The sequence below is a fragment of a genome, unplaced genomic scaffold, assembly GCF_019419815.1.
Source record: "Pyrus x bretschneideri cultivar Hongxiangsu unplaced genomic scaffold, Pyrus_bretschneideri_v1 Contig35, whole genome shotgun sequence".
NCBI classification, from domain to species: domain Eukaryota; kingdom Viridiplantae; phylum Streptophyta; class Magnoliopsida; order Rosales; family Rosaceae; genus Pyrus; species Pyrus x bretschneideri.
The window spans coordinates 3,848,377-3,872,769 of record NW_025999668.1 but is presented as its reverse complement, the minus strand read 5'-3'; the positions used below and the strand labels follow the sequence as shown (position 1 = coordinate 3,872,769).

At 35.7% G+C, this 24,393-nt stretch overlaps 4 protein-coding genes, 1 long non-coding RNA gene and 2 other non-coding genes across 8 annotated transcripts; 4 read left to right on the top strand and 3 right to left on the bottom strand.

Annotated features, from left to right (window-relative positions):
* The first annotated feature begins 1,588 nt into the window (after positions 1–1,588).
* Positions 1,589–22,482, top strand: LOC103935193 (protein TIC 40, chloroplastic-like). Its single transcript, XM_048591688.1, has 5 exons — positions 1,589–1,850; positions 2,784–2,892; positions 21,597–21,654; positions 21,756–21,773; positions 22,429–22,482. The coding sequence occupies exons 1-5, from the start codon at positions 1,643–1,645 to the stop codon at positions 22,441–22,443; spliced, it is 408 nt and encodes a 135-aa protein (XP_048447645.1). The 5' UTR covers positions 1,589–1,642; the 3' UTR covers positions 22,444–22,482.
* LOC103927803 lies at positions 4,080–16,340 on the top strand. Its single transcript, XM_048591686.1, has 4 exons — positions 4,080–4,312; positions 15,215–15,341; positions 15,443–15,515; positions 15,895–16,340. Exons 1-4 carry the CDS (start codon positions 4,276–4,278, stop codon positions 16,162–16,164), a joined length of 507 nt encoding a protein of 168 aa, XP_048447643.1. The 5' UTR covers positions 4,080–4,275; the 3' UTR covers positions 16,165–16,340.
* Positions 7,675–8,907, top strand: LOC125468137 (probable glutathione S-transferase). Its single transcript, XM_048591685.1, has 2 exons — positions 7,675–8,027; positions 8,346–8,907. Exons 1-2 carry the CDS (start codon positions 7,719–7,721, stop codon positions 8,694–8,696), a joined length of 660 nt encoding a protein of 219 aa, XP_048447642.1. The 5' UTR covers positions 7,675–7,718; the 3' UTR covers positions 8,697–8,907.
* LOC125480769 lies at positions 10,308–10,407 on the bottom strand. The gene has a single exon (XR_007261033.1). It is a non-coding gene; the product is annotated as a U6 spliceosomal RNA (small nuclear RNA).
* LOC125480664 lies at positions 16,922–21,369 on the bottom strand. The gene is made up of 2 exons (XR_007260985.1): positions 20,907–21,369; positions 16,922–17,571 (listed from the first exon to the last, which is right to left on the bottom strand). It is a non-coding gene; the product is annotated as an uncharacterized LOC125480664 (long non-coding RNA).
* On the top strand, positions 18,754–20,455 carry LOC103927795 (glutathione transferase GST 23-like). 2 transcript variants are annotated; one of them, XR_007260984.1, is made up of 3 exons: positions 18,754–19,089; positions 19,407–19,818; positions 20,323–20,455. XR_007260984.1 is itself a non-coding variant. In XM_048591682.1 (2 exons), exons 1-2 carry the CDS (start codon positions 18,781–18,783, stop codon positions 19,755–19,757), a joined length of 660 nt encoding a protein of 219 aa, XP_048447639.1. In that variant the 5' UTR covers positions 18,754–18,780; the 3' UTR covers positions 19,758–19,949. The 2 variants fall into 2 exon arrangements, 1 of the variants encoding a protein (XP_048447639.1); XM_048591682.1 differs by lacking the exon at positions 20,323–20,455 and having other exon boundaries at positions 19,407–19,949.
* On the bottom strand, positions 21,067–21,169 carry LOC125480766. The gene has a single exon (XR_007261031.1). It is a non-coding gene; the product is annotated as a U6 spliceosomal RNA (small nuclear RNA).
* Positions 22,483–24,393: the final 1,911 nt, after the last annotated feature.

Sequence of the window (24,393 nt, the reverse complement as noted above, 5' to 3'; positions counted from 1 at the left end):
GTACGCGTGAAAAGACTATTGTTAATAAATCTGCTTATTAAAAAATCTGGAATGTTAAATGTGTTTGGTAAAACAAAAAAAAATATTTTTTCAAAAAACTATTGTTAATAACAATAGAAAAGCATAAAAAGATAAAAAAAAACAGAAGCATGGTTTACCATAGTTTTTTGGAAAAAAAAAATCCCAAAGCATAGTAATCGGTGCTTATTTAATAAAATTTTCAAATAACAAGTATACCTCCACATGTTTTACAAAATTAGAATTTTTGCCCCTACATTATTGTATTGGACAATTATTATATCACATTAAATACCATATCATTTTTAATCATTTAACATATTCAAAGCAATTTATATAAACGTTTACCAAACACTCAAATACTGTTTATTTTTATTAGAAGCACTTTTACAAAAAAAAAAAATACCAAACACTCAAATACTGTTTATTTTTATTAGAAGCACTTTTACAAAACACCTGCATTTTTTAAAGAAACGTAATAGACCTTACTTCTATTTTTCTATGCTTTTCTACTAAAAGTAACAACATTTTAAAAATAAAAATAAAAACATTTACTTTTTTATTTTACTAAAGGCATTTGATGTACCGGATTTTATGATAAGCTATTTCTTTTTTCTAAAGCACCGCAACTCCAAACTAGCTCTTAAAAGACTACGTTTTGGGTTAAAAAGTTAGCCTCATCAGTTGGGTAATTGTAGCTGCATAATAATGTACAAGGAGAATGGTGTTTGAACTTATCATATACAAATAGTTGTCTTTTGGAAGTTAACCATTTTAGTTCATCGTTGTTACTGCCACTAAATTTTCTTAACAACGCTACTTGACTCCTTCCTTGTAATGTCGGACTATGACGGAGTGGGAGGGGGGAGGGAGTGGGTTTAGGGCTGGTTTGAAATTATTGTGTGTTTTAAAAAAAAAAAAAAAAAAAAAAAAAAAAAAACTTCTTATTAAAAAATCTGGAATGTTAAATGTGTTTGGTAAAACAAAAAAAAAATGTTTTTTTCAAAAAACTATTGTTAACAACAATAGAAAAGCATAAAAAAGCAGAAGCATGGTTTACCATAATTTATAAAACAAAATCCTAAAGCATAGTAAGCGGTGCTTATTTAATAAAATTTTCAAATAACAAGTATACTTCCATATGTTTTACAAAATTAGAATTTTTGCCCCTACATTATTGTATTTGACAATTATTATATTACATTAAATATCATATCATTTTTAATCATTTAACATATTCAAAGCAATTTATATAAAAGTTTATCAAATACTTAAACACTGTTTATTTTTATTAGAAGCACTTTTACAAAAAAATAAATAATACCAATAAATTTAGAACACTTAACAACTTTATTTTACAGCTATTTATTCTCACAACAAAGCAGAAATAGTTTTTTTTTAAAGCACAGCAATACCAAAGTAGCCTTTAGCCTCGTAATTGGATATCAATAATGTGGTTTACATTCTCATGGGAGAATCAAACGACTTCTTTCTTACAAATAAAAAGAATACTACTAAATCATAGTATTAAAAATAATTTTTTTTTTTTATAAAAAAAAACCTACTAATCCTTCTGGTTGCTTTGTACTGCTTCTGGGTTGGTACAATTGCAGTGCCCTTTTCCATGATTTTCTCGTGGCAAATCATGGCGTCTGTGTCTCTTCCTCACTCGCTTCCTAACACGCCGCCGCTCCTCCCTTCAAACCAACCAAGAATTATCGCTCCCTCATTCAATCGATTCCCTCTCCTTCGATGCTCCGCCAATCTCAGAAACTCCAAAAATCACCAAAATTCCAGAGCCAATGGTCGCTTCACTACCACTCGCCTCCCAGGTTCTAATTTTACTGATTCAATTTACTGTTGACTGTCTCAAGTAAGAAAATTTTTAGCTTCTCCTTTCAAAATTTAGTGCAGAAAACACAGAGGTTCGCTTTTTATTTTTCGAAATATAGAAATTTATTTACTTGTTAGGGTTCTATGTTGAATTGTGAGTCTAAATTGATGCATACGGTTTCGAGGACATGAAATATGTTGTATGAATTGGTTTTTTAGGTTTGAAGTGCATGACTATGACTTTTTTGAATTTGAATTTTCTTAATTTTTCAAGCGTTAATGAATTGGGTTTTGAAAGGTCTTCAAAACCATGCATAGTTCCACTGAAATTTCTACTTGTAGCGGGTTGTAGAGAGCGGATGAGTTGGTTTGTAGAAAATGGCTGTATTTCGGAAAAAGATAACCTTCACGTCATGTCTGCAGTGCTGCACACAGGCGCATGCATATGGAGAAGAGATGCTAGTTGAGTTATATGTGTTCTCAAAGTAGTTATAATCGGAACAATTTCAGGAATTGAGCACTTTCGGAGACAAGAATTGGGGTTAGGAGTGCTTATGTAAAAAACATTTCTGATCATATGTGCTTCTGTTAAAAGCATGTCAGAATTTAATCAACATCCAGTTGATTCCTGAAAATGCACTTGAAAGTGTTTTGTGAAGAAGCACGGTTGACTGTTTCAAACATAGTCAAAAGTGCTTGTAGCCCTTCTAGAACACTTACTTACCCTGCATTGTGTATCAATAAGACTATAAGGATAGCTCGAAGGTGGGAAAAAAAAAGAAGCTAGATTTTAAGGATATTGTTTTACTTTTCATCAGAAGTGCTAATGTATCTTGCTGATTCTATGACGCCGTATTTCATATGATCTCCAGGTTGTGCAAGTTTTCAATACAGTTGTACTTACATGGGTTATTTTTCTGATACTATTGTAGCAAAGTTAGAAGTCGAATGTTTTGCGAGCATTTCTTCTTCAAGTACCCAAGAAACATCTTCAATTGGTGTCAACCCACAAATCTCAATACCTCCCCCACCCTCAAATGTGTAATGATTTGTTTTCGTCACTTTCTCAGTTTTTATTTATTTTTATAACTAATCATGTATTTTATGAGCTTTTGTGGTTGCTTTTTCTTTCGTCCTTGTGCCCAAATACTCATAACCATTTCATTTTTACACCTTCATTTTTCCTATTATGTTCTAGAGGGTTGCCTCTGTTTTGCATTGGCATTGGTGTTGGGCTTTCAGCACTATTTTCATTGGTGAGAACATGGATTGTTGCTTGCTCTTTGTTTGATGAAATGAACTTTTATTAGACCATTTCACCTTTGTTGCATGTTTGACAAGTTAATTTTGATGACAGGTGGCTATGAGATTAAAGGTGCGTTCTTTCATGTTACAGTTTATGATCTTTTTTTTTTTTTTTTTTTTTTTTTTTTGAATTACTGGATTTTAATATCGTAGGGTGTGTATAAAAAGACAATATCAAGACAATATTTGAGTTGAGTGCCCTTAACATTTTAATGTTTGTGAAAGAACATTTTCAAATTGCCATCCTCAAATGTGCATGCAAGTAATATATATGGGTATATAAGTCATGAGATAGTGATTTGTGGGTACAAACTTGATACATATTCCATGAACAATAAAATAGGGAATGAATAATCTTGTTTTAACAAAAATAAAATAAAATTGAATGAGATAATCTTGTTGATTAGCTAGGAATAAGTCATTCAAAATTAAAAAAAAAAAAGCTTATCAAAAATAATTTTCCAACAGCCAAGGCTATAAAATAGGGAATAAATAGATACTATTTTTAAATACCAAATAAAAATTGCTGACATAAAATATTTATTATAAAAGTCTGACATGGAAATAGTCAAGAGACTTTTAATTACACTAACACCCCCTGAGGTTTATCGCGTTTTCACAAAACCCCCTCATGTTTGAAACATTACACTAACTACCCTTCAAGTTTTAATTCTCTTTCATATAATCCCTTGAGTCAAAAATATGTTTATAAATTTACTAATTTATTCTAAGTGTCTCAAATATAGTGGATCGTGTCTTAATGATTACGCTGCCTGACAAAGTCAATAGAATGCTCCAATCCTCCTTCCTCTTACTCTCTTATTCTTAATTTATCATCCAATCCAACTCGCAAAAAGCTCTGTTCTGAGCTCACTACTGCACCATTGGACAGGTCCTCGATAGGTTACAAGGTATCTCTCTATTCCTTTGACATCGTTAATGTTGTTTTCTTTCCGGTTCTGAATTTTCCCTGTTTTCTGTTGGGTTTTAGTTTTGATGGCTTCTCCATCCTTCCACACTTATAGGATCTATAAGTAAATTGTAAATATTCACTGGCACAGATAGTCTGACATGTTATGTTAAATTACCAGAGATGGAACATAAACGTTAATTACATGTATGTTTATAAGGTGTCTGATAATTTTTCGGATTGCAGGTAAGCAATGGAGGCGAAAGCAAATAAGCAGGATTACAGATAAGGTGTTTGATCATTTTAAAAATGAGAGAGGAAGGGCTAACTTGAATTTTGAGGATCTGTACATCGGTGTACTACTTGTGTACAAGTGAGGAGCTTTTCGTGCTAAACGTATTCCCTTTTTTTTTAACTGATTGACAAATCATGCTGCTAATTTTTGCTCATTGTTTTTTAATCTTCCTGTTCTAGTGATATCAATAAGCGTTTACCCGGCCGGCATTTTGATCCACCCTCCAAAGATACTGTCAGAGCTATGATGAAGGTACTCTAGTCGTTTAATAAGACATGAGGATGAATTAGAATCACGATCAATTTTCTAATACAGAGATTTTTTCGTTGGATACAATCAAACGGTTGAAATGAAATTTGTTAGACTCAAGCCATTTACAAGTAAGATAATATCTTTTGAAATTTCAACGGTATATATCCAATTTAGCAGGGGATTTTATATGACATCTGTTATGTTTCTTGAGTTAAGGTGTTGTGCTGCAAAAGTCAAGTTGTCGTACCAAGTATTAGGCGAATAAGATTTGTTATCCAATTTTCGTTCTAGGTTAGGGAAAGCTCGTTATCCACACATATTATGTTTTTCAATCTAATAGAGTACAGTAAGTTATTACTCTCACTAGCTGTGTAGCTTTGATTCATATCTTTGGTGTGTAAATTTCAATTTTAAACTTCAGACAGTTAGATCAATAAACCATACTCTCTCTTATGCATGGAAAATGAACTGAAGCACGTTTAAGTTGCTGTGGTCAGATAGAAGCTACTCTTTGTCCTTCTTTATGTACTCTGGTTTAGCAAGATATGACAGTTTGTTTGAGGCTCTATATACATGACCAATTTATTCTGGTCCGTAGACTTTTAAGTTTCTTCGTCTTCTGATTACCTAAGTTCACTTTTGTTCTGATTAAGCACTTAAATGTTAGAAATTTTGAAGATAAGTCTGTTTGACTGCAAAATTCATCATCTTGTTTCAGTAGGCCTATTGTGCAGGCACTGAAGAAAGTCTTCGCCTTGCCAGTTCTCTAAAAAGATTGGCACCTCTTTCATAAACTGATTCTAATGTCTGTAGTCTACTTTATGTATAATTTCCGTCGAGATATCTTCCTGAAGGCATGAGATGATGCGAATGTCTATATTGCATTTATGACTTGTATGTCAGGTCGGATGTTATAAAATTTTGTGAGTTTACTTTCGTTCATGTCTCTTTGTCAACTTTGTATGTTCAAGTTTCCGCTGTTTGTTATATAAAGAAATACTGTCGTTGCTGCTGTTTGGTAGGTAAGAATCCATGTTGAGAATTTGTCTAAGGTTTCCCGTTTAGAAAACCTATAGAAACCGTTCAGATATGAGCTCATTATTCTCTTTTAGAACATGTTGAATCAATGACTTGTCTTCAGTGAAACTCATTTGATTCGTTTAATAACGTTTACCCCTAATATTTGCAGGAAAACGATCTCAATCTTGATGAAGAGATTGACAGTGAAGAGTTTGCAAAGTTCATCAAGCAGTTGACAGCGGAGACATTCGTTGTAGTCAGTCAAGGACTGATCCTCACGCTGGTTGCAGCACCGGTGTTTGCAATGGCGACAAAGAGGGCTACCGAGGGTTTACCAGGTGTCGGAAAGGTTGTGCAGAGATTACCCAATTCAGTTTATGCATCCCTTCTGACTCTTACTGTTCTATTGTTTCAACAAGTGCGCCAGGAGTTTGATTAGCTGCAAGTTTGTTCTCTGTTCAATCCTTCTATGGTTTATTTAGAAGACTTGATTATATATATGTTTTGGGTTAAAAAATTAGTCCCTTCGGTTGGGTAATTATGGCTGCATAATAATGTACAAGGAGAATGGTGTTTGAACTTATCATATACAAATAGTTGTCTTTTGGAAGTTAACCGTTTTAGTTCATCGTTGTCGCTGACACTAAACTTTCTTAACACTACTTGGCTCCTTCCTCATAAGGTCGGACTATGAAGGAGTCATTCATGACTCACAACTCATAGTCGGATGCATAAATGAAAAGCACATAAAGAAAATTGTTTGCACACATGATTTATCCGGTAACGGTAGGAATGCCCCCTTAAAGGGATGGATTGGAGCAAAGCCGTTTCCTTAACCCAAAACTCTGCAAGCTTTGTGGCAGTTGGTCCTCTTAGCACTTCCTATTTTCCGCAAGCCAAGTCATATCAAGAATTCAGCTTTCCCAGTCTTGCCTTTGCCAAATCAATTTGTTCTGTGTCATTTAGTACTACGGTCTAGAGATATTCCTCTTTTACTTGTTGGTGAGAGACCTTAGTTTCGATTATCGCCAAAAGCAAATTTGGATCACATTATTGTTAACCCATTGTGAGGCTCAGTCCATCTTCTCCCCTTTAATGTAGAAAATATCGTTTGTTCAAAAAAGAAAAAAAAAATCAATTTGTCCTGCACAATGTTAGCAATGAAAGTGCACTGAGTTCTACAATTGCAACTTTGTGGCTTGTATCTGCTTCACAAGGCCGAGTTTAGGGCCCGCTGCCGTGGGAGAGCACGTATTTTCCTTAAACGACGATGGAGGAACGGCTGCCATCTCTAAATCTCTTTTGGGTTTCTTTAATCTTCTTCGCCACTGATCAGTAAAGAGAAGCTGTGTGATGTTCGCATACGTTTGGGCCATGAAGTTGGTTTGGGCTCACAGACTTGATTGTATTTTGCCTCGTTTAGTAGGCCTTTAAAAAGGCACACTCAATGGCCCTAAACTAGAGGTGTTCGTAAGCGTGCGAGAAATGATAAACTGACACACACAGGCTTTTTAGTCTCTCGTGTATTTTTGTTTACTAATGCGGGATAATTTTGTTTTATTTATTTAATTAAAAAAGGAGTATGTAAGAAGATAATAAGAGTGTTAGAAAATCATTTTTGTAAGTGTAATTGTGGCTAGTTTTTGCATGTGGTTTAATATTCTAGTGGATATAGTGTTAGTTTACACACATGCATTCAGGGTTCGAAAATTCCCATTTTCTAAATTACTGTAATAATTTCAAACTCTCATCTCCTTCGTAATACTATACATTTTGACACAGGGGTTCCTCAAATAAAATTATTTGATCAGTTGTCGACAAAATCTCATAACAAGGGGCATCTCTACACAGCCGGCACCTTGGACCAAAACAAAAGTCACAACTTGGAAGAAAACCAACAGAACCTTCTCTCCTTTGCTTACATCACAGCTTACATCACTGAACCCAATCATCATTTAATTTCACACAAAAACCCTTTACTTTTTCTCTCCACTCACTTTGTCCCCCATTTTTTTCCAAATTCCACACTGAAAGTTGAGCATAAAAGGCCTGCCTACAAGAAGATAGCTCAAACTACCAGCAAAAATGGCAGAAGTGAAACTCCTTAGGACATGGTCAAGCGCTTTTGGCCTGAGAATCGTTTGGGCGCTGCAACTTAAAGGCATCCCTTACGAAACAATCTACGAAGATCTTTCAAACAAAAGCCCTTTACTTCTTCAGTCTAACCCTATTCATAAGAAAATTCCAGTGCTCCTGCACAATGGAAATGCAGTTGTTGAGTCACTCATAATTCTTGAATACGTCGACGAAACATGGAAGGAGAATCCCTTACTGCCGGAAGATCCTCTTGAGCGAGCCACTGCACGCTTTTGGGCCAGATATGGTGATGAGAAGGTAATCTGAACTAGCCTTTCATAATCAGATAGTTTCTTGCACAATAAGTAGACGCATCGAGTGAAAGTGCATCAGATAGCTGAACTGAACCATCATTATTTACCAGAAAGAGTAAGAAAATGCGCTGTCTGATCAGTTTGCAAATGTCCGTAGTAAATTGCAGATATTTGGCTCCATTTTTTCATTCGGTGGTGTATTATGTATATGACCTTACTCTACTTGCTCATGCCTGAAGCAAATTAAAAGAAAATTGTAGTTCATATCATAATTTAGTTTCCATATTTGATTATTCGGTTTGGTTTGTGATTTTTTATGAAGGTTTTCGCATCTATTTGGGAATCCTTTACCAAGGAAGGGAAAGAGCAAGAGGAAGGTATTGTAAAAGCCAAGGAGAACTTGAAGTACTTGGAAGAAGAGCTAAAGGGAAAGAAATTCTTTGGCGGAGAGAGAGTTGGATTTGCGGATATTGCACTTGGATGGCTTGCATACTATGAGAGTTTGTTGGAAGACATAGCAGGAATGAAAGTGGTAACCAAAGAAGAGTTTCCATTGTTATCAGCATGGGCGGGGACTTTTGCAGATGCTCCTATCATCAAAGATAATTGGCCGCCTAAAGACAAACTTATTGCCAAGCTTCAGGCTATCCGTGACAGTATCTTAAAAGAATGAAATGATCTGGTCTGTGATCATTTCATGAATGGACATGAGGGAAAGAGTTAGGTACGGAATGTGGACAATCTACGGAACCATTTTTAATAAATCCTGCCAAAGTTATTGGTGAGTTTACATAAATATAGCATCAAGAATTACAGAGATGATCATGGATTTTGGAGAAATAAGTAATGTCTGGTTGAAATATATATCAAAGTGTTTTCTGGGAGATTCTATAGTAATTGTTTCATGTATACACGACACGAGTCGGAACTGCACTGACTTCGATTACGCATTTACCAAATAAGTAGAGGAAATCATTGAAGGAGAAACAGAACAAAACAACGGCACTGCTTACCAGATTTCTGTTTTATTCCTTATAGATGCGCATTAATGAAAACTGAAGAGAAATTATTCGTCAAGATTTAATGTCTTTAAAATTAAAAATAAATAAATAAAACCCATTATGTTCCACCACACTATGATTACACTTATTTTTTACTCAAGAGAAAACCCTGCTTGGTAGAAATAAAGGTGAAACTCGATAAGCTGGAATCAAATCTAAGGCTAGGAATCGATCTAGCAATCAGATCTGTGGTGTCTTAGCTAAAAGAAAAAAAGTATGAGAGGGTTGAAAAATATTGGAAAATATAATCTACTAACTCAACTTACTAGAGATTTGAGAAATATATTCATATGTATTCCCAACTATGAACTTTCAAATCTAGAACTAGAAGAGTTTAAATATCCTAGCCACTTAGTACTACGATCTGGTGACATTCTTCTTCACTTGTAAGTGAGAGGTCTCAGGTTCAAATTTTGTGGATGGTGAATTCGATACCAAATTAGGTTGTCCATTGTGTGACTTAGTCGAATTCCACCTCCCCTTAATGTAAAATATATCGTTATACTCGGGAAAAAAAAAAAATCATAACCCCATCCCAACTAATACCAAGATATTTTGTGATAAAATCTCCCACATGATGAATTGTGCATGTGATAATTACTAAGTTAGAGACAATATTGGTATTGTTGGAAGTAGGTATTCGGCCTGTCTCTTTGATAATTTGATATAATATATATATTATGACTTACATAATCTGCATGCGCAATGCATACAATATCTTCTTTACCATATGAGTTGAGAAATTTTCTATCCTAAATGGCTACGATTGCGATTTATGAATGTCACAAACAACCAACATAAAAGTTCAAAACTTTAACACCCATGTTACGTAAACTATCTCAAAACCAACATGGAGTCTTTCAAGACCTTCAACCATGTGAAACTGATGTATAAATCCAATGCGTACAAATATTATAATATACGCAGGAATCGTCCAGAGATCATAGAAAACTAAATGCTTAACAATTTTTTAAGGGCCACAGTGACAGAGTCATTTTATCAAACAGTAAGCAAACCTGGAATTGAAAACTCAGACTGTCAGACAGTGAGACAGAGCCATTAAAGCGTGAAATACTTCCCAACACCAAAAGATCCTCAATCTGCATTCCAATTGACGCAAACTGGGTGGAAAAAGAAAAAAATAATAAATAAAAATAATAAAAATAATAAAAAAATAAAAAAGAAATAGGAAAAAGCTTCAAAATCCATTCAATTTAATGGAAAAAAATTTGAACAATTTCTCTATTTATGTGTGTCATCCTGCGCAGGAGCGCTGCTAATCTTGTGTCAGTTCCAATTTTATCGGATGTTCCCGGAAGGATAAGCTTTGTTGTGCAGTCTGTATATAAAGGACTGACAAGCAACGCTCTTTGCCGGTGTGGGACAATTGCATCCCCTTCTCAGCAGTGGTCTTTTTCACTTTTTTTTTTTTTTTTTTTTTTATAAAATGGATCCAAATATAATATAATTTATTTATGTTATTAAAAAAAAATTACTTCCAAAATCGTTCTTCATCGATTGATACTCGTATACAACAAATTTAATGATGTCACTATTGACGAAAGTTAAGATTCCACCATACACCAATTGGCAATATAGCGAGTAGTCCAACTTACTTATAAGCTTATGTAAGGTTTCTCCAACCATCAATGTGAGATTCATTCTCTACAACTTTGAATTGACAATGATACTTTTAAATACAAAACCAAAACACCTACCGAATACACTAGGATAGATCGATGTAGATGGAGATTGAGATGGAAGGAATATTAGAGGATGAAATTGAGAGAAAATGAGGGAGGGGCGCTAGATTGAAAGGAAGTCAATGGGGAAGAAGGGTGCAGAGCAAACTACTGTAAATTTCTACAGTTGCTGCCTTTGTAGCTGAGCAATTTGTTTATAAACATTTGTCGTGCAAAGTTTTTCCCTTCGAAACCTTGCGCGACGATTACCGCATTTGTCGCGAAGTTCATCCCTAAAAACTTTTTGAGAGAACAATTCATCATGCAGGTTTTAATTATTTTTTAAATTTAATTCGTATTCCTTTGAAATTTATTCAAATAAAAACTTAAACCAAATTATAGTAACCAAATAAATAATTAAACTCAAAATTAAATCCACATACAAATTAAACAAATACTTAAAAATATTGTCCACAAATACATTTACTTCAAAAAAAAATTATTATTCGCCCATAACTAAAAAAACAAGATAATAACACTCATATTCCGTTGGTTTTTCAGGATTTTGCTATAGTTCTACATCTCGCTTGACGTCATACTTCCACTCTCAAAAGTGTTATTTAAATATGTTATCGATGAACTTTAACAGCTTTGAGTCGGTTTCATCAATATTCTAATAACCCTGTTATGCCAAAAATAATAAATTAGTAATCACTCTAATGTACTATTTAACAAAAAAAAATTATTAATTCACTAATTCGAATTTACAGATAACTCTTGCACCATATACTTCTTCAGCTCAATCGACACCATTTTCCAAGATGTCCACTCCGCAGAAAAATTGGTCCACACTAGCACCGCAATGTGATGTCGCAACATGGCGTGCGACTCCGACACGCCATATCCCGTTAAATCATCATATGTGATTCGCTTATAGCGGCAATCAACCCCCATGTGCACCTGCACCCCAACTCTATTGGTTTTTTTGTCCACTAAAAAATATATAAGTAATTCATCCAAAATTTCTTTTCAACAAAAAAAGAAAAAAAAACAATTAAATTCCACATAAAATTTAGTATTACCTTTCTGAGAGCCTTCTCCCTCACATCCTTAGTTGGAAGAGGAGTGGAATCGGTCATCGTCTCGAAAATTAAAACAAGAACTTGGGGTATGAGAGCGTTTGGGGAAAAAGAAAATGGGGCAAAATTTAGGGTTGTGGGAAACCAATGTGAGAAAAAGTGAAAGTGAAACAATGCTTTTAAAGAACTTGAAGGACTTTGCACGTCAAAGTTTTGTTTGCACAAACTTCATTGCACAACCTTGTGCGACGAAACCTTTGTCATGTAAACTATGCATCAAATACGACGACACTAAGTCCTTTTGCGTGACGAAATCTGAGTGGGACTTTGCGGGTTGAATGGTTTGGTTCGTCAAGCAAAGATCCCTTTCGACAAAATCTTTTGTCGCATAAAGTTTTTGACATTTTTGGTAGGCAACACGTTTGTGCGCGATGGAATCCATTTTTGTTGTGCAAACACATTTTAAGAGACGAAATTTTCGTTGTTGGGCAAAAGTCTCGTCGTGCAAGCTATTTGTTGTACTAATGTTGAAACCCTCCGTACTAGAAATACTTGACCAAGGATGTCAGACTCCAGCGGTGGACTGGGTTGTCCCACGTCGAGGTACAACATAATGACCACTAACATTCTAGAGCATTGAATAGGTTGCTCAAATAGGTAAGTCCGCTTCATGTAGCTTGGCTGGTTAATTACATCAGGGGCACAATGCAACATTGGTACCATGCATGCACGACGATTGGTGTCTAAGACCAGCACATCCCAACTAACGTCGAACTACGTGCAGGAAATCATTACAGAACTAATAACGAAAACTCTAGGCTCATTGTTTGCCCAATAAGTAATATGCATTCCGAGGTACATGACCGGTGAGTATAATGGTGAAGTCAACATGGAGACAGAGACTTGCTCCTATAGACAATATCAACTGAATGGTATTCTCTGTAGGGATGCGTTCGATGTTTGCCCACAAAATAGGCGGAACATGATCCAAATATACTCTCGATATTACACTAGAGCAACCTTGCTGGATGCGTACTGGTAGCCAATTTGTCATGTTAGGCCTCTAGGAGGGAAAGTCTCAAGCCAATAAAGTAATTCCCTGGTTTTTGAGCTGCTAGTATCGAATTATAAAGTTTATTCATGGTGAAATTGTTACGCATGTGGAGAATATTACAAAATTTCATGCTAAATATGAACTATGTTGGAATTCATTAACGTAGTAGACTGATTAATTTGAATTTCTTAATGTTTTAGTTTATGTTATTTTTGTTTCACACAAAGGGGGACAACTAGTAGTAAGCCACAGTTATCCACCTCTTATGGGCCTAGAGAGGCTATGGGGAATTTCACTTTGTCCATGGCTAGGTCAAGCAAACTCATCAACTCGAAGCATCAAACCCGAAACCTTCCACATTTTCTTTGTGTGAAGTCAAGACTTTTAGGTTTAACTTTCCTTATCAAATATTGTAATTGAACCACACACATGCTGAATCTAGTTTTGGCTTTCCGCATATTGTAACAAGGAGATCCCTTTAAAGTTATAATAATTATAACCGTTAGATGAAAATTCAACGGCCCACGATGGTTGGTCAGGAGGATCCTCTCCATTGGCTCAGGAGAGTATCCAAATCCCTTTAAAAAGCCACATAAATGATAGTTATTCTAGAAGTATTTTTAAAACTATAAAACGCCACTTAATACTATGGTCTAGTGATATTCTTCTTCACTTTTTAGTGAAAGGTCTTAGGTTCGATTCTTGCCAAAGGCGAATTTGAACCACATTATTGCTAGCTTATTGTAAGGCTCAGCTCATCCCCTCCCCTTTAGTGTAGAAAATATCATTTGTTGAAAAAAAAATCAATTTGTTCTGCACAATGTTAGCAATGAAAAAGCATTGAGTTCTGCAATTGCAACTTCGTGGCTCGTATTTGCTTCACAAGGCTGAGTTTGGGGCCTGCCATTGTGAAAGAGCACGTATTTTCCTTAAGGTACCGTTTGGTACATGGGACGGGATGGAACAGAGTAGGACAAGACGTTCCGTTCCACGTTTGGTGCGCCTAAAACGGGTGGAACGAGCTGTTCCACGGGACGAGTTTTGGGTGATCAATTTTTGTTCAACCTCACCCCCTGGAACGACTCGTTTCACATCCGTGGAAAACAAAATTATAAACTCTATGTCTCCTTCTTCTTCCTCCTTGTTTCCATCCGAGGGCATCTTTGCTCCCGTTCCGTTCCGTTCCGTCCTGTCCCTTCCCGTCCCGTCCCGTTTGCATACCAAACGATACCTAAACGACGACAGAGGAACGGCTGCATCTCTGAATCTCTTTTGGGTTTCTTTAATCTTCTTCGCCACTGATCGGTAAAGAGAAGCTGTGTGATGTTCGAATTCATTTGGGCCATGAAGTTGGTTTGGGCTCTCAAACTTGATTGTATTTCAACTCGTTTAATAGGCCTTTAAAAAGGCATGCTCAATGGCCCTAAACTAGAGGGGTTCGTAAGTGTGTGAGAAACGATAAACTGGCACATACACGCTTTTTAGTCGCTCATGTATTGTTGTTTAATAATGTGTGTTAATTTTGTTTTATTTATTTAATTCGATAAATAGAAATAAAAAAAGAGTATGTGAGAAAGAGTGTTAGAAAATTATTTTTATAAGTGTAATTGTGGTCCAATATCCTAATTGACAAAGTGTGAATTTACACTAGACCAGTAGACAGATCGCGTTTATTGGGTTTGAGTCGGGTTCAACCCGATCCGTTAATTTAACAGATCATCTAAACTCAATCCGTTAAGCTAATAAGTCACCCATAAAACTAATAGGTCACCCGTTAACAATTTTTTTTTTTTTCCAAACCACCAACCATCTCAGCCTTTCTTTCTTCACCAACAGCAGCAGCAGCATCCACTAAATTATTTTTGCTCCCCTGATCCTGCAAAATTTCTTGTGTCTCTATTGCCTCCTCGAAAACCTCATCTTCGGCGTCATCCTTGAGTCCATTAGACCCTCAACAACCTCAACTTCCACGCTCTCGTTCTCCCCCACTTCAGACCCACCAGCAATCTTATCACCATTTTCCATCCCCAAATCCTCAAAATGCAGCCTCAAAACCCTAGATTCACAAAAATCGGGAAAACCCCAATTATCAAACTTTGGAATTAACATACAAAAACCTTTTTAGGACTATTGAAATTACACAAAAGTTCTCAATAACGGGTGGTTAACGGGTTTTGCGGGTTCACCCAAAATAACCCGTTATTTAACAGGTGATTAACAAGTTGACCCGTTAACCATCCGACCCGTTTATCACTCACCCGAGTGCTAATTTTAACTGCAAATTTTCCTGTGTCTGATAATTTTCCGGATTGCAGGTAAGCAATGGAGGCGAAAGCAAATAAGCAGGATTACAGATAAGGTGTTTGATCATTTTAAAAATGAGAGAGGAAGGGCTAACTTGACTTTTGAGGATCTGTATATCGGTGTACTACTTGTGTACAAGTGAGGAGCTTTTCATGCTAAACGTATTCCCTTTTTTTTTAACTGATTGACAAATCATGCTGCTAATTTTAGCTGATTGTTTTTTAATCTTCCTGTTCTAGTGATATCAATAAGCATTTACCCGGCCGGCATTTTGATCCACCCTCCAAAGATACTGTCAGAGCTATGATGAAGGTACTCTAGTCGTTTAATGAGACATGAGAATAAATTAGAATCACGATCAGTTTTCTAATACAGGGATTTTTTCGTTGGATACAATCAAACGGTTGAAATGAAGTTTGTTAGACTCGAGCCATTTACAAGAAAGATAATATCTTTTGAAATTTCAATGGTATATATCCAATTTAGCAGGGGATTTCATATGACATCTGCTATGTTTCTTGAGTTAAGGTGTTGTGCTGCAAAAGTCAAGTTGTCGTACCCGTTTAGAAAACCTATAGAAACCGTTTGGATATGAGCTCGTTATTCTCTTTTAGAAAATGTTGAATCAATGACTTGTCTTCAGCGAAACTCGTTTGATTTGTTTAATAACGTTTACCCCTAATATTTGCAGGAAAACGATCCCAATCTTGATGAAGAGATTGACAGTGAAGAGTTTGCAAAGTTCATCAAGCAGTTGACAGCGGAGACATTCGTTGTTGTCAGTCAAGGACTGATCCTCACGCTGGTTGCAGCACCGGTGTTTGCAATGGTGACAAAGAGGGCTACCGAGGGTTTACCGGGTGTCGGAAAGGTTGTGCAGAGATTACCCAATTCAGTTTATGCATCACTTCTAACTCTTACTGTTTTGTTGTTTCAACAAGTGCGCCAGGAGTTTGATTAGCTGCAAGTTTGTTCTCTATTCAATCCTTCTATGGTTTATTTAAAAGACTTGATTATATATATGTTTTGGGTTAAAAAATTAGTCCCTTCGGTTGGGTAATTATGGCTGCATAATAATGTACAAGGAGAATGGTGTTTGAACTAATCATATACAAATAGTTGTCTTTTGGAAGTTAACCGTTTTAGTTCATCCTTGTCACTGACACTAAACTTTCTTAACACTACTTGGCTCCTTCCTCATAAGGTCGGACTATGAAGGAGTCATTCATGACTCACAACTCATAGTCCGATGCATAAATGAAAAGCACATAAAGAAAATTGTTTGCACACATGATTTATCCGGTAACGGGAGGAATGCCCCCTTAAAGGGATGGATTGGAGCAAAGCCGTTTCCTTAACCCAAAACTCTGCAAGCTTTTTGGCAGTTGGTCCTCTTAGCACTTCCTATTTTCCGCAAGCCAAGTCATATCAAGAATTCAGCTTTCCCAGTCTTGCCTTAGCCAAATCAATTTGTTCTATGTCATTTAGTATTACGGTCTAGAGGTATTCCTCTTTTTACTTGTTGGTGAGAGGTCTTAGTTTCGATTCTCGTCAAAAGCAAATTTGGATCACATTATTGTTATCCCATTGTGTGGCTCAGTTCATCTTCTCCCCTTTAATGTAGAAAATATCGTTTGTTGAAAAAAGAAAAAAAAATCAATTTGTCCTGCATGTGGTTTAATATTCTAGTGGATATAGTGTTAGTTTACACACATGCATTCAGGGTTTGAAAATTCCCATTTTCTAAATTACTGTAATAATTTCAAACTCTCATCTCCTTCATAATAATATACATTTTGACACACGGGGCTCCTCAAATAAAATTATTTGATCAATTGTCAAGTGGAATCACAACAAAATAGTTTAGCAGAAAGAATCATTTAAGGCCACTTCACGACAAAATCTCATAACAAGGGGCATCTCTACACAGCCGGCACCTTGGACCAAAACAAAAGTCACAACTTGGAAGAAAACCAACAGAACCTTCTCTCCTTTGCTTACATCACAGCTTACATTATGTTAATAAGTCACCCGTTAAGCTAATAAGTCACCCGTTAAGCTAATAGGTCACCCGTTAACAAATTTTTTTTTTTCCAAACCACCAACCATCTCAGCCTTTCTTTCTTCACCAACAGCAGTAGCATCCACTAAATTATTTTTGCTCCCCTGATCCTGCAAATTTTCCTGTGTCTCTATTGCCTCCTCGAAAACCTCATATTCGGCGTCATCCTTGAGTCCATTAGACCCCTCAACAACCCTCTCCTCAACAACCTCAACTTCCACGCTCTCGTTCTCCACCACTTCAGACCCACCAGCAATCTTATCACCATTTTCCATCCCCAAATCCTCAAAATGCAGCCTCAAAACCCTAGATTCACAAAAATCCGGAAAACCCCAATTATCAAACTTTGGAATTAACATACAAAAACCTTTTTAGGACTATTAAAATTACACAAAAGTTCTCAATAACGGGTGGTAACAGGTTTTGCGGGTTCATCCAAAATGACCTGTTATTTAACAGGTGATTAACGAGTTGACCCGTTAACCACCCGACTCATTTATCACTCACCCGAGTGCTAATTTTAACTGGTCAGGTGAGGTTAACGGGTCGGGTTGAAAATGTCAGACCTAGTTTACACACATACGTCCAGAATTTGAAAATTTTCATTTTCTAAATTATTATAATAATTTCAAACCCTCTTCATTCCTTTAAAAATAATATACATTTTGACATAAGGCTCCCTCAAATAAAATTATTTGATCAGTTGTCAAGCGGAATCACAACAGAATAGTTTAGCAGAAGGAATCATTTAAGCCCACTTCACGACAAAATCTCAAAGGGATGTGTTATCCACATATATTTTTTTACTTTTTACACACCATTTGTTAATTTCTGTCCGTTGATCTTCTTTAATTCATCTGATCTGACGGTCGAAAATTAAAAAGATATATGAAAAGTAAAAAGAAGTGTGTGAATATCACATCCTTTAAGATTTTGTCGTGAAGTGGGCTTAAATGATTCCTTCTGCTATCAATGGGCATCTCAACACAGCCGGCACCTTGGACCAAAACAAACGTCCAAACTTGGAAGAAAACCAACAAAACCTTCTCTCCTTCGGTTACATCACAGAACCCAATCATCATTTAATTTCACACAAAAACCCTTTACTTTTTCTCTCCACTCACTTTCTCCCCCATTTTTTTCCAAATTCCATACTTTTTCTCTCCCCCTAAGCAACCATATCATTTGTCTTTTGTTTGAGTTTAATTTATTTAATTCAATAACTAAAATAAAGATTGTGTCATAGACACAAAAATAGCGTGTCTTATCATTTCTAAACATTAAACTAACTAGAGTTTGATTTTTTAGAGAAAAATAATTGAAAATGAAAAATCATGTAAAATTACGTGGCAATAAGTGATATATATCATCTACAGGGGAGCAATTCAAATTTTACAATATATAAGGCTTCAATAATAAATACAATGAAGTCTAGGGAGACCATGCGAAATTCTACACTGAAAGTTAACCATAAAAGGCCTGCCTAGCACAAGATAGCTCAAACTACCAGCAAAAATGGCAGAAGTTAAACTCCTTAGGACATGGTCAAGCCCTTTTCCTCTGAGAATCGTTTGGGCGCTGCAACTTAAAGGCGTCCCTTACGAAACAATCTACGAAGATCTTTCGAACAAAAGCCCTTTACTTCTTCAGTCTAACCCTGTTCATAAGAAAGTTCCAGTGCTCCTGCACAATGGAAATGCAATTGTTGAGTCGCTCATAATTCTCGAATATGTTGACGAAACATGGAAGGAGAATCCCTTACTGCCGGAAGATCCTCTTGAGCGAGCCGCTGCACGCTTTTGGGCCAGATATATCGATGATAAGGTAATCTGAACTAGCCTTTCGTAATCAGATAGTTTCTTGCACAAAAGTATACCCATCGAGTGAAAGTGCATCAGATAGCTGAACTGAACCATCATTATTTACCTGAAATAGTAAGAAAATGCGTTGTCGGATCAGTTTGCAAATTTCCGCTGTAAATTGCAGATATTTGGCTGCACTTTTTCGTTCAGTGGTGTATTATGTATATGACCTTACTCTACTTGCGCATGCCTGAAACAAATTAAAAGAAAATTGTAGTTCATATCATAATTTAGTTTCGATATTTGATTATTCGGTTTGGTTTGTGATTTTTTATGAAGGTTTTGCCATCTATTTGGGAATCCTTTACCAAGGAAGGGAAAGAGCAAGAGGAAGCTATTGTAAAAGCCAAGGAGAACTTGAAGTACTTGGAAGAAGAGCTAAAGGGAAAGAAATTCTTTGGCGGAGAGAAAGTTGGATTTGTGGATATTGCACTTGGATGGTTTGCATACAATGAGAGTTTGTTTGAAGACGTAGCGGGAATGAAAGTGGTAACCAAAGAAGAGTTTCCATTGTTATCAGCATGGGCGGTGACTTTTGCAGATCTTCCCATCATCAAAGACAATTGGCCGTCTAGAGACAAACTTATTGCCAAGTATCAGGCTATGCGTGACAGTATCTTAAAAGAATGAAATGATCTGGTCTGTGATCATTTCATGAATGCATATGAGGGGAAGAGTTAGGTACGGAATGTGGACAATCTATCAAAACCATTTTTAATAAATCCTGCCAAAGTTATTGGTGAGTTTATATAGCTGTAGTATCAAGAATTACAGAGATGATCATGGATTTTGGAAAAATAAGTAATGTCTGGTTAAAATATATATATATCAAAGTGTTTTCTGGGAGATTCTAAAGTAAATGTTTCATGTTTACACGAAACAGAAACATTACCAAACGAGTCGTAACTACACTTACTTCGATTAAGCATTTACCAAATAAGTAGAGGAATCACTGAAGAGAAACGGAACAAAACAACATCACTGCTTACCTTATAGATGCGCATTAATGGAAACTGAAGAGAGATTATTCGTCGAGATTAATTTCTTTAAAATATGTCTACTATAGTTACTATACCTTAACCCATTAGGTTCCACAATACTATGATGACACTTGATTTTTGACTAAGAGAAAACCCTGCTTAGTAGAAATAAAGGTGAAACTCAATACGCTGGAATCAAATCTATGGCTAGGAATCGATCTAGCAATCAAATCTATGGTGTCTTGGCTAAAAGAAAAAAAAATGTGAGGGAGTTGAAAAATTTTGTAAAATATAATCTACTACCTCAACTTTACTAGAGATTTGAGAAATCATTCATTTGTATTCCCAACTATGTACTTGCAAATCTGGAACTAGAAACTCAATGAGATTCGTATACGACATACATTACCTGCAATCGCAATGCATACATCATCTTCTTTGGAGAAATTTTCTATCCTAAATGACTACGACTGTGATTTACAAATGTCTCAAACAACCAAAATGAAAGTTCGAAACTTTTAACATCCACGTTACGTAAACTAACTAAAAGAATCATATCTTGGATTTGTTATTGAACTAAAACAAGCAAAACCCAAATGGAGTCTTTCAAGAGCTTCAACCAAGTGAAACTGGTACACAAACACAATGTGCACACGCCCGCACACATATATAAACACAACATATATATATATATATAGAGGGATCGTCCAGAGATCATAGAAAACTAAATGCTTAAGCTTAACAATCGTTTAAGGGGCACAGTAACAAAGTCATTTTATCAAACAGTTAGTAGGCAAACCTGGAATATGAAAACTCAGACTGTCAGACAGTGAGACAGAGCCACCAAAGCGTGAAATACTTCCCAACACCAAAGGATCCTCAATCTGCATTCCAATTGACCCAAACTGGGTGGAAAAAAACAGAAGGAAAAAGCTTCAAAATCCATTCAATTTCATGGAGAAAATTTGAACCATTTCTCGATTTATGCGTGTCATCCTTGCGCAGGAGCCATGCTAATCTTCTCTGTATCAGTTCCAATTTTATCGAAGGTCCCGAAGGGACATTCTTCGTTGCGCAGTTAGGACTAATAACCAGCGCTGTCCCCGGTGTGGGACAATTGTATCCCCCTTCTCAGCAGTCGAGTCAAGTTTCCTTCTTTTTGTAATAAAACTGATTCCGGCCCAATCTCCATACAAATAAATTAAATGACAACATAATATACATATAATTTAACTTATTTATGTTATTAGAAAAAATAAAAATAATACCTCCAAAATCTTTACCCACCGATCCCTACTCGTATACAACAGCGCTATAGACAACAAAATTAATGGTGTTAATTTTTACACCTTCATTTTTACACCTCCAAAATAATACCTCCAAAATAATTTAATTTATTTATGTTATTAGAAAAAATAAAAATAATACCTCCAAAATAATGCTCATAACCATTTCATTTTTACACCTTCATTTTCCTCTTATGTTCTAGAGGGTCGCCTCTGTTTTGCATTGGCATTGGTGTTGGGCTTTCAGCACTGTTTTCATTGGTGAGAACATGGATTGTTGCTTGCTCTTTGTTTGATAAAATGAACTTTTATTAGACCATTTCACCTTTGTTGCATGTTTAACAAGTTAATTTTGATGACAGGTGGCTATGAGATTAAAGGTGCGTTCTTTCATGCTACAGTTTATGATCTTTTTTTTTGTTTTTGAATTACTGGATTTTAATATCGTAGGGTGTGTATAAAAGGACAATATTAAGACAATATTTGAGTTGAGTGCCCTTAACATTTTAATGTTTTGGAAAGAACATTTTCAAATTGCCATCCTCAAATGTGCATGCAAGTAATATATATGGGTATATAAGTCATGAGATAGTGATTTGTGGGTACAAACTTGATACATATTCCGTGAACAATAAAATAGGGAATGAATAATCTTGTTTTAACAAAAATAAAATAAAATTGAATGATATAATCTTGTTGATTAGCTAGGAATAAGTCATTCAAAATTAAAAAAAAAAAAAAGCTTATCAAAAATAATTTTCCAACAGCCAAGGCTATAAAATGGGGAATAAATAGATATTATTTTTAAATACCAATACAAATTGCTGACATGTAAAATATTTATTATAAAAGTCTGACGTGGAAATAGTCAAGAGACTAACACCCCCCTAAGGTTTATCGCGTTTTCACAAAACCCCCTCATGTTTGAAACATTACACTAACTACCCTTCAAGTTTTAATTCTCTTTCATATAATCCCTTGAGTCAAAAATATGTTTATAAATTTACTAATTTATTCTAAGTGTCTCAAATATAGTGGATCGTGTCTTAATGATTACGCTGCCTGACAAAGTCAATAGAATGCTCCAATATAGTGGATCGTGTCTCAAATATAGTGGATCGTGTCTTAATCATATACAAATAGTTGTCTTTTGGAAGTTAACCATTTTAGTTCATCCTTGTCACTGACACTAAACTTTCTTAACACTATTTGACTCCTTCCTCATAAGGTCGGACTATGAAGGGAGTCATTCATGACTCACAACTCATAGTCCGATGCATAAATGAAAAGCACATAAAGAAAATTGTTTGCACACATGATTTATCCGGTAACCGGAGGAATGCCCCCTTAAAGGGATGGATTGGAGCAAAGTCGTTTCCTTAACCCAAAACTCTGCAAGCTTTTTGGCAGTTGGTCCTCTTAGCACTTCCTATTTTCCGCAAGCCAAGTCATATCAAGAATTCAGCTTTCCCAGTCTTGCCTTAGCCAAATCAATTTGTTCTATGTCATTTAGTACTACGGTCTAGAGGTATTCCTCTTTTTACTTGTTGGTGAGAGGTCTTAGTTTCGATTCTCGTCAAAAGCAAATTTGGATCACATTATTGTTATCTCATTGTGTGGCTCAGTTCATCTTCTCCCCTTTAATGTAGAAAATATTGTTTGTTCAAAAAAGAAAAAAAAATCAATTTGTCCTGCATGTGGTTTAATATTCTAGTGGATATAGTGTTAGTTTACACACATGCATTCAGGTTTTGAAAATTCCCATTTTCTAAATTACTGTAATAATTTCAAACTCTCATCTCCTTCATAATAATATACATTTTGACACACGGGGCTCCTCAAATAAAATTATTTGATCAATTGTCAAGTGGAATCACAACAAAATAGTTTAGCAGAAAGAATCATTTAAGGCCACTTCACGACAAAATCTCATAACAAGGGGCATCTCTACACAGCCGGCACCTTGGACCAAAACAAAAGTCACAACTTGGAAGAAAACCAACAGAACCTTCTCTCCTTTGCTTACATCACAGCTTACATTATGTTAATAAGTCACCCGTTAAGCTAATAAGTCACCCGTTAAGCTAATAGGTCACCCGTTAACAAATTTTTTTTTTTCCAAACCACCAACCATCTCAGCCTTTCTTTCTTCACCAACAGCAGTAGCATCCACTAAATTATTTTTGCTCCCCTGATCCTGCAAATTTTCCTGTGTCTCTATTGCCTCCTCGCAAACCTCATATTCGGCGTCATCCTTGAGTCCATTAGACCCCTCAACTTCCACGCTCTCGTTATTTAACAGGTGATTAACGAGTTGACTCGTTAACCACCCGACTCATTTATCACTCACCCGAGTGCTAATTTTAACTGGTCAGGTGAGGTTAACGGGTCGGGTTGAAAATGTCAGACCTAGTTTACACACATACGTCCAGAATTTGAAAATTTTCATTTTCTAAATTATTATAATAATTTCAAACCCTCTTCATTCCTTTAAAAATAATATACATTTTGACATAAGGCTCCCTCAAATAAAATTATTTGATCAGTTGTCAAGCGGAATCACAACAGAATAGTTTAGCAGAAGGAATCATTTAAGCCCACTTCACGACAAAATCTCAAAGGGATGTGTTATCCACATATATTTTTTTACTTTTTACACACCATTTGTTAATTTCTGTCCGTTGATCTTCTTTAATTCATCTGATCTGACGGTCGAAAATTAAAAAGATATGTGAAAAGTAAAAAGAAGTGTGTGAATATCACATCCTTTAAGATTTTGTCGTGAAGTGGGCTTAAATGATTCCTTCTGCTATCAATGGGCATCTCAACACAGCCGGCACCTTGGACCAAAACAAACGTCCAAACTTGGAAGAAAACCAACAAAACCTTCTCTCCTTCGGTTACATCACAGAACCCAATCATCATTTAATTTCACACAAAAACCCTTTACTTTTTCTCTCCACTCACTTTCTCCCCCATTTTTTTCCAAATTCCATACTT

Excerpts from the sequence above, each read along its gene's own strand:
- LOC103935193 (XM_048591688.1), top strand. The coding sequence starts at position 1,643 with ATGATTTTCTCGTGGCAAATCATGGCGTCTGTGTCTCTTCCTCACTCG. Across the intron at positions 1,851-2,783 it reads CACTACCACTCGCCTCCCAG|CAAAGTTAGAAGTCGAATGT; the intron begins GTTCTAATTTTA and ends ATACTATTGTAG. Across the intron at positions 2,893-21,596 it reads CCTCCCCCACCCTCAAATGT|AGGGTCGCCTCTGTTTTGCA; the intron begins GTAATGATTTGT and ends CTTATGTTCTAG.
- LOC103927803 (XM_048591686.1), top strand. The coding sequence starts at position 4,276 with ATGTTTATAAGGTGTCTGATAATTTTTCGGATTGCAG. Across the intron at positions 4,313-15,214 it reads GATAATTTTTCGGATTGCAG|GTAAGCAATGGAGGCGAAAG; the intron begins GTAAGCAATGGA and ends TCCGGATTGCAG. Across the intron at positions 15,516-15,894 it reads CTGTCAGAGCTATGATGAAG|GAAAACGATCCCAATCTTGA; the intron begins GTACTCTAGTCG and ends TAATATTTGCAG.
- LOC103927795 (XM_048591682.1), top strand. The coding sequence starts at position 18,781 with ATGGCAGAAGTTAAACTCCTTAGGACATGGTCAAGCCCTTTTCCTCTG. Across the intron at positions 19,090-19,406 it reads CCAGATATATCGATGATAAG|GTTTTGCCATCTATTTGGGA; the intron begins GTAATCTGAACT and ends TTTTTTATGAAG.
- LOC125468137 (XM_048591685.1), top strand. The coding sequence starts at position 7,719 with ATGGCAGAAGTGAAACTCCTTAGGACATGGTCAAGCGCTTTTGGCCTG. Across the intron at positions 8,028-8,345 it reads CCAGATATGGTGATGAGAAG|GTTTTCGCATCTATTTGGGA; the intron begins GTAATCTGAACT and ends TTTTTTATGAAG.